This window comes from Nicotiana attenuata, unplaced genomic scaffold (genome assembly GCF_001879085.1).
Source record: "Nicotiana attenuata strain UT unplaced genomic scaffold, NIATTr2, whole genome shotgun sequence".
Taxonomy (NCBI): Eukaryota; Viridiplantae; Streptophyta; class Magnoliopsida; order Solanales; family Solanaceae; genus Nicotiana; species Nicotiana attenuata.
In genome coordinates, this window is record NW_017670850.1 from 409,637 (window position 1) to 425,219 (window position 15,583).

General features: G+C 36.6%; 2 protein-coding genes across 3 annotated transcripts; one reads left to right on the forward strand and one right to left on the reverse strand.

Moving 5' to 3' along the window:
- Positions 1-387: 387 nt before the first annotated feature.
- On the forward strand, positions 388-4,493 carry LOC109243893. Its single transcript, XM_019410908.1, has 3 exons — positions 388-632; positions 1,414-1,581; positions 4,181-4,493. Exons 1-3 carry the CDS (start codon positions 388-390, stop codon positions 4,491-4,493), a joined length of 726 nt encoding a protein of 241 aa, XP_019266453.1.
- A 6,185-nt stretch (positions 4,494-10,678) lies between these two features.
- Positions 10,679-15,333, reverse strand: LOC109243900 (NAC domain-containing protein 86-like). Of its 2 annotated transcripts, XM_019410915.1 has the most exons (7): positions 15,248-15,333; positions 14,818-14,949; positions 13,368-13,645; positions 12,421-12,750; positions 11,768-12,133; positions 11,579-11,654; positions 10,679-11,478 (listed from the first exon to the last, which is right to left on the reverse strand). In XM_019410915.1, exons 3-7 carry the CDS (start codon positions 13,617-13,619, stop codon positions 11,039-11,041), a joined length of 1,464 nt encoding a protein of 487 aa, XP_019266460.1. In that variant the 5' UTR covers positions 13,620-13,645; positions 14,818-14,949; positions 15,248-15,333; the 3' UTR covers positions 10,679-11,038. The 2 variants fall into 2 exon arrangements, with proteins under 2 accessions (XP_019266460.1, XP_019266459.1); XM_019410914.1 differs by having other exon boundaries at positions 14,818-15,333.
- Positions 15,334-15,583: the final 250 nt, after the last annotated feature.

Sequence of the window (15,583 nt, forward strand, 5' to 3'; positions counted from 1 at the left end):
GTTACATAATCTTCACAAAATAGTTACGATTACCAATTATAACTTTTCATTAATGTCATTAATGCTCATAATGACTCGGTCATAAAAGGGAAAAGACGTTGTACTTGGAGATCACTATATAAGGGAAAGAAATGTCATTTGTGTGGACACATTCTGATTATTATTGGAATATAATTACTTTCTTTTGCTTTCTATTACTTTGCTATTTCATATTCTAATTTCCTTTCTTATTACGAGAATATTCATTTTCTTGATTATCAGTAGCCCGAGTACTTCTAAAAACAAGCTTTGATCGAAATTCCTATCTTTTGGTTAAAAAATTTGGTTCCGTTACCGGGAACCTGATAATCTATTCACTTTCCAAATTCTTTTTTCTATCAAAAAATGATGTCGACTGCTAACGACAACAACCAACAAAATCAGCAACACCAGTTGAACCAGCAAAATCAACAAGAGGATGGAACTCCAGTCCCTTTACCGCGAAGATCTCCTCAACAATCCCGAGAAGGGTCACCTGACAGATCTATATCATATGCGAATGACCAGCATGGGGATGATCAAGCTATTGATGAAGCATTGAAGCAATTAATCGAAGAACAAGTCAACAATGCTCTTCAAGCTTTTGTTAGTGGGTTACCAACTGTACCACCAATTCTACCTTCGAATAACACCGCAACCATATAAAATCCACGCTCGGGACTCACAAATTCGGGCAGTGGAGGAACTCCTAGCGAATCTCGTGATGGAAGGTCAGGTATTCAAATTAATTTTGATTTACAAAGTTTAGTACTAACTTTGCAGAACAGCTCAAGGAGCAGAACGATTGCATAGAGCAGATACCTAGTGTTCCACCTATAATCAAAGGAATGGATATGGATAAATATTCTCAATAACCCTGGAAGCCAAGTGCCGCTCCTTTGCCTATTCCAAAAAAGTTTAAGATGCCCGATATCTCGAAGTATGATGGGACAACCGATCACGAGATCATGTAACTGCATTTACAACTGGCGTGAAGGGCAACGACTTGACCAAGAAAGATATTGAATCAGTGTGGTCAAAAAATTCGGGAAAACACTCACAAAAGGATCACTAACATGGTATTCTCTTTTACCTGAAAATTCTATTAATTCTTTTGCTGAGCTTGCAGATTCATTTAGAAAAGCACACTCGGGAGCTCAAAAAGTTGAAAAGAGGGTGGAAGACATCTTCAAAATAAAACAAGGAGATACGGAGCTACTCAGGGAATCCGTGGATATATTCCAGCATGAAAGAATGTTGTTGCCATGTGTGCCTGACAATTGGGCGGTTATGGCATTTGCAAGTATCTAAATGAAAAATCTCAGAAGCCACGAGGAGACTCAAAGAAAGCTTACAAGAATTCCTTGCAACAACTTGGAATGATGTTTACAACAGGTATATCACAAAGCTGCGGATAGAGGAAGGTACTATCACTCAGTCACGGGGAGATGAAAGAGTAAGTTCGAGACGACCTGAAACTGAAAAAAGGTCCAGTAAGAACAGGTACCAGCCATACATAAGACCAGCAGGTAGGGATTCACGATCTAAACAGGAGAACCCAAGGTAGGGTTCCAGATCAAGGGACGGAGATTTGGGTTCGTCATCCAAGTTTCGAAAGGAGCGAGACACGCGAGATACGTGGGACAACGACAGAGGTTCAAAAGCGAAGATTGGTGATTACAGTTTTAATGTTAGCACATCTAAGTTGGTAGCTGTTTTAAGAAGCATGGGAGATAAGGTGCGGTGGCCAAAGGAAATGAGATCAAACCCAAATAGAAGAAACCCTAATTTCTGGTGCGAGTTTCATAATGATCATGGTCACAAAACAACAGATTGTAGATTGCTACAAGGTGAAGTAGAGCACTTATTAAAACAAGGCTACTTAACCGATTTGTTTAGTGAGAAGGGTAAGCAAGCATATATGAAGAATAGGCAGGAGCCACCAAAACCTCCGTAACAAAAGAGAACGGTTAATGTCATAAGCGGAGGGGACGAGGTCAATGGCGTGACCTATACAGGTGGAGAAAAGGTGTCAAAAATCACAGTCACCCACAGAAAACGAGTTTGCCAAGTTTTGGAAGAAGACAGTATAACATTTGATGATGCAAACGTAGATAGCGCGTTAATCCCACATAATGATGCACTGGTAATTTCTCTACTTGTACATGATACTAAAGTGAAACGAGTTTTGATTGATCCAGGTAGCTATGTAAATATCATTCTTTTAAGAGTGGTAAACGAGATGCAAGCTGATGATAAATTGGTACCCAAAGCACGTACCTTATCTGGATTTGACAATTCAAGCGTTATTACAAAAGGGGAGATAATACTCACCACATTCGCAGAAGAAGTAGTCAAAGATACGAAATTTCAAGTGATAGATATGGACATGGTGTATAATGTAATCCTCGGCAGACCCTGGATTCACAAAATGGATGTTGTTCCGTCTACTTTACATTAGGTTATTAAGTTCCCTTCGCAATGGGGAATTAAGCAAATCCGTGTTGATCAACAGGCTTCCAGAAGTATCAATTCAATGGTAGATTCAAGCATACAAAATGACGTTGCAGATGAAAAATAGCAACTACAGAATTTAGTTGAGGGTTTAACAATTCAAACCTCAATTGAAGATGGACAAACGGATGTAGACTCGAGGCCTGATACTATTCAAGAGCCAGAAGAGAATGAAAACGTCAAAACAACAATTGAGGAACTCGAAGCAGTGGTGCTGTTTATACATTGGTCGGACAGAAAAGTTACATCGGAACTAACTTGAGCCTAGAGATGAAAAGTAAGTTAATTTAATTTTTAAAAGCTAACGCAGATTGCTTTGCTTGGTCACATTCAGATATGACATGTATGCTATCGGAGGTGATGACCCATAAGCTGAATGAAGATCCAACATATCCACCTATCAAACAGAAGAAGAGGAAGCAAGGATCCTTCAAAAACCAGGTAATTCAGGATGAGGTACAAAAGCTTTTAAAAATCGGGTCTATCCGTGAGGTAAAATATCCTAATTGGCTAGCTAATACTGCTGTGGTACCCAAAAATATTGGTAGGTGGCAAGTTTCTGTAAACTATACTGACTTAAATAAAGCTTGACCTAAAGATTCATTTCCTCTACCACACATATATCAACTAATTGATGCTACTGCAGGGCACGAATTGTTGAGTTTTTTAGATGCTTATTCAGGATATAATCAAATAAAAATGGATCCTTCAGATGAGGAAAAAGCTTCTTTTATTACAGATAGTGGGACTTAATATTATAAAGTCAAGCCTTTCGGTCTAAAGAATGTCGGGGCCACGTACCAGAGGTTAGTAACACAGATGTTTCAAGAACATCTGCGAAAAACCATGGAAGTCTACATTGATGACATGTTAGTCAAGTCAACACGGGCGGGGGATCACATCCAACATTTGTCAGATACTTTTCAAATTCTCCGCAAATTCAATATGAATTTAAATCCCGAAAAATATGCATTTGGCGTGTCTTCAGGTAAGTTTTTAGGCTTCCTAGTTTCTAACGGAGGAATTGAAGTAAATCCAGTACAGATTGAAGCCATTGAATAAATACCTGATATACTCACAAGTAAAAAAGAGGTACAAAGATTGACAAGTAGGATTGAAGAAGCAAAATCAGTTCGAATGGACTGAAGAATGCCGACAAGCCCTCAAAGATTTGAAGGCATATTTATTAAATCCTCCCCTACTGTCTAAACCATGTGATGAAGAAAGACTATTTGTATACCTTGCAGTTGCAGAAGTAGTTGTAAGTGCAGCTTTAGTAAGGGAGGACAAAGGTAAACAATCTCCTATTTATTATGTTAGTAAAACTTTAGTAGATACTGAAACTAGATATCCGCATCTAGATAAACTTGCTTTAGCGTTGATGATGGCAGTTAGGAAATTGAGACCATATTTTCAATGTCATCCTATCTCCGTAATATCTTCATATCCTTTAAGGAATATTTTACATAAACAAGAATTGTCAGGCAGATTAGCCAAGTGGGCAATAGAACTAAGTGATATAACATTATTTATCAACCTAGAACAATGATAAAGTCTCAAGTTTTATCAGATTTTGTCGCAGATTTTAGTACAAAAATAATTCCTGAAGTAGAAAAGGAATTACAAATTTTTACTGGAGCTAATCCAGGTACTGGACTTTATTTACTGATGGCTCTTCAAACGTCAAAGGGGACGGTTTGGGTATTGTCTTAATCCCACCTTCATGTGAAAGTATAAGACAAGTAATTAAGTGTTACCCTATTACTAACAATGAAGCAGAATTTGAAGCTGTAATTACAGGTTTGGAATTAGCACGAGAACTCTCCATAGAACAAATCGTGATTAAAAGTGACTCTCAACTAGTAGTCAATCAGATGCAGGGGACCTACACTGCTAGGGAGGCACGAATGCAACAATACTTGGAAAAGGCACGAAAACTGGTCAGGCAATTCCAGTCATAGAAGATCATGCAAATACCCAGGGAAGAAAACGCAGAAGCAGACGCGTTGGCTAATCTTGCTTCAGTTGCAGAAGTAACGAGTGAAGAAAATGCTATTGTAATACATTTATTTCATTCAGAACTTGACCAGGATAAACATGAGGTAAGCTTTAATAATTTAACCTGGATTGGAGAAACGAGATTGTTAATTTTTTGTAATACGGGATCGTACCTGAAGGCAAGAAAGAATCTCAAGTGCTTTGACGAAAAGCTGCTCGTTACTACTTAATTCGAGATAATTTATATCGAAAAATGTTTGGAGGTCCTTTAGCAAGATGCCTTGGACCCAATCAAACGGAGTACGTAATGAGAGAAGTACATGAAGGACATTGCGGAAATCACGCGGGCGGAAGATCTTTAGTTAAAACACAAATCGGGGTAGGATACTACTGGCCGAAAATGGAAGAGGATGCAGAAAATTTTGTAGTCGAGTGTGATAAATGTCAACGATATGCCAACTATATGCATCGACCTGCAGAGTAATTACATATAGTTATTTCCCATTGGCCATTTATGAAATGGGAAATGGATATAGTAGGGCCTTTACCACAAGCTAAAGGAAAGGTACGGTTTCTATTAGTGTTAACAGATTACTTTTCAAAATGGGTAGAGGCAGGAGCATTCAAAGAGGTACGAGAAAAGGAGGTAAAAGATTTTATTTGGCGAAACATTATATGCCGGTTTGGAGTTCCAAAGGAAATTGTATGTGATAATGGCCCACAATTTATAGGCTCGAAAATCACAAAGTTCTTTCAAAGTTGGCAAATCAAACGAAAAACCTCTTTACCTTGCCATCCCGTGGCAAATGGACAAGCTGAGTCAACAAATAAGATTATCATCAGTAATTTGAAGAAGAGATTAGAAAAATCAAAAGGGAATTGGCCTAAGGAATTACTGGGAGTGTTATGGGCTTATAGAACCACAACAAAAACAGCCACGGGAGAAACACCATTTTCACTTGTATATGGTTCGGAAGCTTTGATCCCAGTTGAAATTGGAGATCCTAGCACAAGATTCACATTGGCAACGGAAGAATCAAATGATTAGGAGTTAAGAACAAACTTAGACTTACTCGAACAGAAAAGAGAAGCAGCTTTAATACGGATGGTAGCACAAAAGCAAATCGTAGAACGATACTACAACAGAAAGGCTCACCTCAGGTACTTCAAAATTGGGGACTTCATTCTTAAAGAGGTTTTCCAATCAGCGAAAACAACCCGAGCAGGAAAGTTAAATCCAAATTGGGAAGGACCTTATAAAGTTTGAGGTATCGCTGGAAAAAGGAGCCTACGAGTTAGAAACCATGGATAGCAAGGTTCTACCATCGAGTTGGAATGCTGTTCATTTGAAGAAATACTATTTCAAAGCAAAAGAAATACCCACGGTCAGGTATCGCTCAATTACGATTTTTATTTTGTACAGTTAAAATTATACTAATTTTAGATGATAGGCAAAAAGCTAGCCCACACCAAATGATGATATTAGACTTGAAAGACATGCGGAAGTAACATAATTCCCGGTCTAGGGTTACAACCTTTCTAATGGAAATATAAAGGGTTAAGCAGTCATCATCTAAATTATATATACCTCCGAGTCCCGTACGTTTTCCTTTTTCAGGAAAAGGACCACATGGAAAGAATAATCAAGTGCTCGAGATTTCATACTTCAAAGCTCAAACACTTGGGGACTATATATATATATATAAGGAAGGCAAAGAAGACTGGAAAAATCAGAATTCAAGTCAAGCCTAAGGTCAAATCAAAAGTTAAGAGCAAAGTCACGAGCCAAAAACGCAAGCCTGATTCAAAAACCTATGAAGAATACACTCGTGGATGTAAACTTCAAAATCTTACAAATGTTTAGGTTAAAGGCAATATTTAATCACGGGTTGCAAGATATACCCTTGAATTTTTTACAAATATATTGTAAAGAAAACAGTTACGAAAGAGTTATAGATGATACTTAAATACATGTAAAGTATTATATAATTTAAAAGTTCGAATGATATAAAACTTTCCTCAAAGTTATTCAAAGAAACGTGTGTGTTTCTGTTTCTTCTTTCGTATGTTTACACCATTATGAAGTTAAGACGTCTTCTTCATTAAGTGTCGTTCATAAAAGGGCCCTCTTTTATAAATCGTGCTTGTTTCAAAAAGTCACGAAATACTGAAGCAGTTTTAGTGCATAATAAAAGAGTAGTACAGAAACTCGAAATAAAATATCATAGAAGTTGAACAAAAAACTTAGAAGATGATACTTTAATAACTTGGTTAAAGTTAAGTATGAACTTAGTTCCAACCTGATTGTCTTATACAAAAAAAAACCCAAAACAGACTAGGGGTAAGATTTTCCAAAACATTGCCCCCAAATGGGACCAGGGGTAAACCTCCAAATGTTCCACCAATAAAAAAACAAAGAAAAACGTCAAGCATTTTCACTTTCATTGTGGGGCAGAAATTGAACCGGTAGGATGGAGAGTGGCATCATCACCAGAAGGAAGAGCAACTTGAGCAGGAGAAGGTTGAGCAATAGCTTCACCAGAAGTGATTTCATCACCTTCGGGAATACCAACCTCAGGTGAAGAAAAGTTTTGACTCTGCTGGGTCTTTCCAATCGTCTCTCTAGTATTTGCAATCTCAGCATCTAAGTCAAAGCCTTCCTGGCCTACTTCCAATAATGTTTCAAGGCGAGTGTTTAAAAAAGCCCAACTAACATCAACAACGGCTTTATCTTCAAGGGCCTCATAGTCTTTTTCCCATTGCTCAACCTCAACTCTTAATTCATCCTTCTCATTTAAGGCAGCATCGTAAGAAGCCTGTAGAGGGGAAAGATATCTCTCTAGAAATTTAACGTTGTCTGAAGATACACAAAGATCTTCTTGAGTTTGTGTGAGCATTTGAACAAGCTCCCCAAAGTAAGCTTCTTTTTGGTTTAGCAAATCCTTTAAGCTCTTAATTTCTTCAGAAGCCTTGGAAAGTTGCTCAGTAAATGAAGACTCAAGAAGATTCTTATCTTTGCCCGCTTGATTGGATGAGGCTTTCTCAATCGCTAGTTCCGTTGCCATAAGCTTTACTTGCTTCTCTAAGGTACACTTTTCTTCCTCTAAAACCTCCATTTCAAGTTGAAGACCCTCGAACTGCTATTTCCAATTGTCTGCCTCATTATGATAATCATTCATCAACTGCTTCGTGTGGACAATCCTTTTCATCATCTCCGTACCGATGAGATTGACCTACACAATGAAAAGAGGAATGTGATACTAGTAAAAGAAAAATCATGTAAAATAAAAATACAAGGTTTATACCTTTAAAGATGAATGCACAATATCATTCATCCACGTTAGAGAGCTGTGACTTTCCAGTTTAGACTTATCAACTGGGCCAATCAGTGGTTTCAGCCATACGTCAGCTTGGCCTTATTTCTCCAAAAGATTACCATTTGCAGGAATCTCGATGGTAACTTGTTTCATCGCCCTACTACTACTAGAGGAACCAATTTCAGCATGGGAAGTTGTGGCACTATGAGCAGTCGAGGAAGTCAAAATAGCCACGGGCGGAGCAGTGGCAGTAGCAGCAGGTACGGGCAACTGAGATTCAATTGGAGTAGACACAGGAAAAGAGGCAAGAGGCATTTTCTCAGAAATAAAGCCAAAGCTTTCTTCATCAAATCTACGAGAAAAGAGTTGTTCAGTAGAGTCACAGGGTGCTGCAGGCATCTCTTCATCAGAAGTCACTAAGATAGCACCCTCAGGCTCGAGCATGGGAACAGAACTAGGAGGGGGAGTAGCTTCATCATCTGAAATGACCCATCTTCTAGCTCGTGACTTACGAACCAACGAGCTTTCGTCTCGTTCCTCTTCGTCGTTAGAGTTCTGTGGTCTATAAGCTTTTCTTTTTGACGAGAAACTCAAGATTATCTCTTGATCCTTTGATAGAGAGAGCCTCGAAGCAGACTGATGCATCACTCACACTCCGAATGGGAAACCCTAATAAAGAAAAGGGTTAATAAGTTCCAAGATAAACATGAAAATAAAGAAGAAAGTGAAAGAAAAAGTTACCGTGAGTCTTAACTTTCCATCCAAATCTATTTGAAAGGTATTTCCAGGACCTTTCTTCCATTGGAGCAACTGTTAACAATTTTTCTACCCAACCACGGAAATCAGAAATTTCCTCAATAGTTCCCATGGTTGCTGAAAAAGAAAAGTAAAACAGTTACAAGAGTACAAGTTCTTCAAAAAAAAGAGAAATAAAAGATTGGAAGAGAAACTTATGTGCAAAGTTCCACTTCTCAGGGAAGGGCATGTTTTTTTCACCTACTAACCCACTTGTAGGAGCAACAACAAATCGGGCGTACCAGCCACGATCTTTGTCATCTTCAGGGCTAGCCAAAACTCTCTTACTTCTTGCCACGAGGGTAAAAACCCATGACGGAATAATTTGAGAGAGTAAAGATGAATCAGATGGTAAAAGGTGAAGGGTAAAAAAGCCATATTTGACAAGTATCTAAGGCATGCCAGAACCCTCCATACAATAGGACTAATCTGTCCTAAACACAGATCAAATAAACGGCAAAACTCAATAATAACTGGATCAATAGGTGGTCTAAAACCTAATGTGAAGGGATATGTATACACAAAAGAAAAATCAGCTTTAAAGGAAGTGATCCTTTGATTCTCATTGGGGACCAGAATCGGGAAGTCAAATTTCCAAAAGCAATCTCTATGCACAATAGAAACTAAACCCTCGGTGATTTGGGAAGGATAAACATCAGCGTGATCGTGAGAAGTCATGGAAGTAACCTGATTTTTAATTAGTTCTCTATCTGTGACAAAGGAAAGTTCAGCAGGAATAATCTCGTCGACAGTAGGTTCACGAAGCGGTTCACTAGAATCCCTATTTCTAGCGGAAGATCTATGTGAAGAAGAAGCCCTAGTTCTAGAAGACGATGGAGGAGTAGAACTGGGTTGAGAAGAAGAACCACGTACAAAAACTGACCCTAAACTACGCAACCTACCACCTCTCCTACTTCAGGTAGGAGCAGACGAAAGGGGAAGTTCGTCTACTATGACAACTTTTTGAGGATCAGGATTTGAAGAAGACATAGTTGTATGAGGAAGTAGTACGTACTGAAGAACAAGAGTAAGTTGGGAATAAAGAACACTGAAGAAAGTTTTTCGTGAAGGCAAAGGAAAAGGATGTATTTATATGCAGAAGCAACCGTCATGTAAAAAAGGTAATGATGGAAACGTCATTATGAAAACTGTCACTTCGTGACTGATGCAGCCGCAAAAAAGCCCTAAAATCCGTTGAAGAGTTGCAAAGGCCAATCGATGACTGCCACGTGTCATATGCATTAAATGGAAGTGACATTCGACGCATTGGTTCAGAAGAGACAATGGTACGTGAGAAACGGCGGCAAAAAATTCCCGCCATAAATGTGATCCACTTACCAAATATTCAATTGCTGAATAACCGGTAAGTGGGGGAACTATCTGTATTGGAGAAAATGAATATTACACGTGGAATTAATTATGTGGCTGACATGGAAAGATACGTGGATCACTAGAAAAGCGACAGCTAGAGAAGAGCATTAAAAAAGACGTGAGTCTTAATAGATACGAGCAAAATACCCACGAGATGAGAAGAAACGGTTGCTCGAGTCTCTTTAGCGATTTGAAGAGGCACCGGTTGAATGAACCAAGACAGTAAAAAGGGCGGATTCATTGGTCTTCAATTAATGAGCATGGATGATTACAAACGTTACAGAAAACAGTTACGATTACCAATTATAACGTTTCATTAATGTCATAAGTGCTCATAATGACTCGGTCATAAAAGGAAAAAGACGATATACTTGGAGATCACTATATAAGGGAAAGAAATGTCATCTGTATGGACACGTTCTGATTATTATTGGAATATAATTACTTTCTTTTGCTTTCTATTACTTTGCTATTTCATATTCTAATTTACTTTCTTATTATGAGAATATTGATTTTCTTGATTATCAATAGCCCGAATACTTCTAAAAACAGGCTTTGACCGAAATTCCTATCTCTTGGTTAAACAAGCACGTGATCCAGACCAAAGCATTATTGATAGGCTGTATTAAAAAAAATCGCTACGAATATAGAATGATTAGTAGATATGAAAAGAACAAATACAATCCATATCAAGAACTTATATTGGTGTCAATTTTTAGGGGGCTTTAAGTTAAGCTTTCCCCTAACAACAATTAATTGTGGTTAGCATTACAAGAGGTTAATCTTTAGAAAACAAAAGTACAAGTAAAAAAATGGGACAAACTACAAAGGGAAGAAGGGACAATTAATGTGGTGCAACCAAATGGTGGAAAGAGCTAATTAATACAAGGGTGAAATTAGGTCATTTGATTAATTTCCACAACCACTGTGGAAATTAAATTTCCCTTCTCCTTCTGGTTGATTTCTTCTTCTTGTCCTTCTCCTTTATGAACTCCTAATGGGAGCCCATTTTTTCTTATCTTCCTTTAAGCAATCCCCAAAATACTCCAAAATGTGTATAAAGGTGCAATCATATCAACCCAACTGCTTACTTTTCCTTTCCAAGGCCTAGTGACTCTCATAACTCCAGATAGTGTTTTCCTTGAAAATGCCATTAATGTATCAAGCAAAGTTGAATTTTCTTGTATTTTTCTTATGGGAAAGTCATGCACTAGTACTGGGACTAGGTCTCTGTGTACTGTAACTGTTTTTGAAGGCACTACTTGATGATAGAATGTGTTGGCTGCTTGCCTTGTGGCAACAAACAATCCTTGGCTCACTTCAATTTTCTCATAAACTTCAAAACTTGGGGAATTTGAAAAACCATCTGTGTCTTCATCATCTAAGAAGCTGTCATTACCAAATCCTAATGAGAAATTGTTTGCTTCTCTTTCATTCAAGCTGTTATGCATACCATTGGCTTCTCCTGTAATCAGAGTAAATGGATCAATAAAAAGAAAAAATATTTTAACTTTTGTACACTGTCAATATAGAAAATTTGCACTATTGTAAAACATTTGTAATACCTTGGAGGTCTTGTTCTTCTTTATGGGGACCTGAAATATTTTCTATTGGAACCGTCTTGTAGTCCTCAAAAAAAGTCTGGCCAGTGCAACAGAAAGCAAGTTAGTTATCTAATTAAGTGTATTGGATTCTAAGAAATAATGCATAAAAATAAAATAAAGTTGATTGCATAGGTTAGTAGCATTAATTACCTTGTCATCAAAATCACTGACTGCAATGGACCTATCATTGTGATCTTCCTTTAGTTGGTCCATGAAATTGAAGGAATTACCCAAGTCATGGATTTGAATATTATTATGAGGAAGAAAAGAAAAGTCATCAGTAGGAGGAGCATAATTGTAAATTCCACCCCATGAATCTTGATTTGTAAGATCATGTGAAGCTTGGGCTACGGATAGGATTTCTTGTACAATATCCGTTTGATTTGTGCTTTGATGATACATAAGATGATCATTTGATTGAGAATCAACATAGCCCACTTGGGGAAAATCTTGCACCTCCAATGGAGGTAATGCAAACCTATGCTGCAACCTCGCACACTCTAATGCTATATCAACCTTTAATTTTAAAAAAAAAAAAAAAAAAACACAAATTAGAAACGAGAATTCGGCAAAGGATTTAACTTAAATACATCGACAGTACAATTGAAAATAATGATATTTTAACACGTTGTAGCAAACAATCTCTCTTATTTTGTTAGATTACTAATCTCACTTTTTATGAACGGTTACATTTATTTATCTGATTTGATAAAAGGAAGCTCTCTTTTCTTTTGCTTATTTTTTGGTTTATTCATTTTTTCGTGATTTCGTCATAGTAATGTTCTAATTTTAGTTGGCATTACCTTAGAAGGGTGATATGGAAAAGCTCCATTACTAGTGGGAAATGAAGGATTAATGGAAGTGAAAGCTTCATCTGATAAGTATTGCATCCATTTATCATCATGACTTGGACCAGCAGCATTCATTAATGGAGAAGCATGGACAGCCATGGATGAGCTTGTTGCTGCTGATCGCATTCCATAGTCAGAGCTCTGATCCATATCATCAAACCTTGATCCCTCAGTATAAACATCAATGCTAGAGGATCGATCACTAGCTGCGCTAGCATAGTGATCTCCAATTTTTGGGGCATTCAAACTCTTCTTGAATACACGGCAAAGTGCATATGCATCCTGCAAATCCCATGCAAAATTAACATAAACAGTAGCGGAGACAACACATTTTAAAAAGGGGATTGGATTCAAAAAGAAATGAAGAATGTCACAACGGGAATTTGAATCTATGACCTAATGTAATAAACCAACTGTGACACCATATATATATATATATATATATATATATATATATATATATATATATATGTGCACGCGCGCATGTGTGTAGAAAAAGTTCATTTTACTAGTATATATTTACACAATGTAATTTTTCGAGGCAAGAAATTCAATTGAACCCTTAAATCCGCCTAGCTCCACCCCGATCTTATATATCTTGTACTATATGCAATATTAGAAGTCTATGTACGACGTCAGATATGACGACAGATATATCATTTTTGTCGTATTACTTCTTAAATGCATCTTATGTATGTCTTAATCGGTCGTTGTGACTCTCATCTTTACTAATGCACCAAAGATTTAGAAATAGATTGAAAGAGTATATGGGCTGATATTTAAGCAGTGTTTACACAATTAATCACTTATTAGATAATTACAAGTAAATTCTTTTATAAGCATTAAGTGATAATCTGGTTAAATAATTTTAAAAACATAAGTATTAAGTATGTATGTACCTGCATGCCATTAGCAACTTCACATTCTCTTTCTTCTAAACGATACTCATGCATGACCCAACCAGTTCGAGTTCCATGGGGTGCTCTCCCTCTGTAATATACTAGGGTTTTCTTCATTCCAATAGGCCTCATCTGCGAATTTACTTTTCTGTCCTTTCCCGTAGCCTTCCAGTACCCAGCTTTCGTTGCACGGTTTGTCCTAGTTCCATTAGGGTATTTTCGATCACGAGGACTGAAGAAGTACCATTCCATATCTTTACTAGGCAAAAGGGATTTATCTGTAACATATATAATATATTAACAACAAAAAAATAAATAAATTGAAAGTGATTCTTGAAAATATGGTAATCATCAAATTAAGGAACTGGCCCTTGTTCTATATTATAGTATAAAGATCCCAACAGGAAAATTAATTAATGAGGGGTTTAAAAGAATTTAGAGTTGGAATCATGATTTTCCTGGAAGAGAATGAAATCATGTTAGTTCTTTTTTCTTTGCCTATTGACTTCAGATATTTCACCTAAGTAGTAAAGTACACATCTTTAAGCTTCAATAGGAAATCAAAAGTAGGGACCAACAACTTCCTTTAAAGAAAGAAACATACATGCAATGATAAGAAATTCTATATATGTATAAAATATTGAATATGATTTTTGACTACTAAAGTGTGTTCAAAGTATCCAGAATCAGAACATATTAGTTTGCACGCGTATGGAACATCAAGGAAAAATAAACTAATTGAAGCTTGTAATTATTATGTGAGTGCCTTTAATTTAGAAGAAAAATACCTTTAAATTCTTCATTTTCTTATCTTTTTGTTTAGCCAATTAGCTTGTGATCATTTCCTTTCTCGAGTTTTTAAAACATATGGCCTGACAACTAAGGTCTTATAATTACATGTTAAAATTACACACGAGTTGTCTTTCAATATATATCAAAGTGAAAACGAAATACTCCTCCGTTCCAATTTATGTGAACTTATTTCCTTTTTGGTCTGTTCCAAAAAGAATGATACATTTCTAAATTTGGAAAAAATTTAGCTTAAACTTCGAGTTCTACCCTTAATGAGAAGCTTTTATAACCACACAAATACTTTGGACTCCTTTTTGACTTGTTTAGGACCATAAATTCTAAAGTCTTCATTTTTTCTTAAACTTCGTGCCCATTCAAACGTAAATTGGAACGGAGCAAATAGTAGTTAGTACAATGTCTTTAGTTGTTATACCTTTCTTGACAATCACTTTGGAGGTATGTAGCTGCTAGGTAATGTTTCTTTTTCTTTCTCTGAGCATTTATCCCAGAGACACGTCACAATTACAAATTAGGAAAATATACAATATGCTTCAACATCGTAATTTTCCTTTGAAAGTTGATACACATCTGCTATATATGACACTTGATTTAATTTAAAGAGGACCAAAACAAAAAATGGAAATGGAGTTATATATACCTGGTAAATCCCATGGCTCACATTTGTAGAGATCAACTTCTGGAATGACCTCAAGTTCAATTTTCCTACCATTGATCTTTCTTTTCAAATAGTAAGCAACAAGTTCTTCATCTGTTGGATGAAACCTGAAACCTGGGGGCAATGAAACAGGTGCCATATAATATATATATATATATAATAATCTTCTTTGGAACTTCTCTTGATAATTTTCTACTTTTATTATCTTCTTGATCAGAGAAATTCCAAAGAAGAAGAAGAAGAATGAAAGGTATAGAAGATAGAAATTTTATGGAGACAAGTTTGGCGGAAAAATGATGAGGAAGTTGTAGGATTGATAATAAGAAGACAAAAAGAGAAGGAAGTCCAAAAAGCAAATGAAAGTATTGTCACCCCCTCTAGGCTACTTTTGCCTTTAAAATTGTTTTTTCACCTTTAATAATCTTTCTTCTCAAGCTCAAGGCCAATAACTCTAGCTACGTTCAATTCCTGACTCTTTCTCTGCATGCATATAGTAAATGGTTGAATGTATACATACAAAGTTACAATATATAGAGTATTTTTTTTGAGTCTTAGCAAAATTCTATGCTTCCAAGTTGTCCTTTCTTGGAATCTGAGCTTCCTTGTACACGTGGTGATATCTAATTTGTCACATTACCGGCCTAGTGGGGCATCTATATATGTAAGTATATATATTTAAGGATATAAAAACAATACTCTTCTCTTTTTGTTTAGAAGGAGAGGAAGAGGATCTTTGTCCCTCTACAAC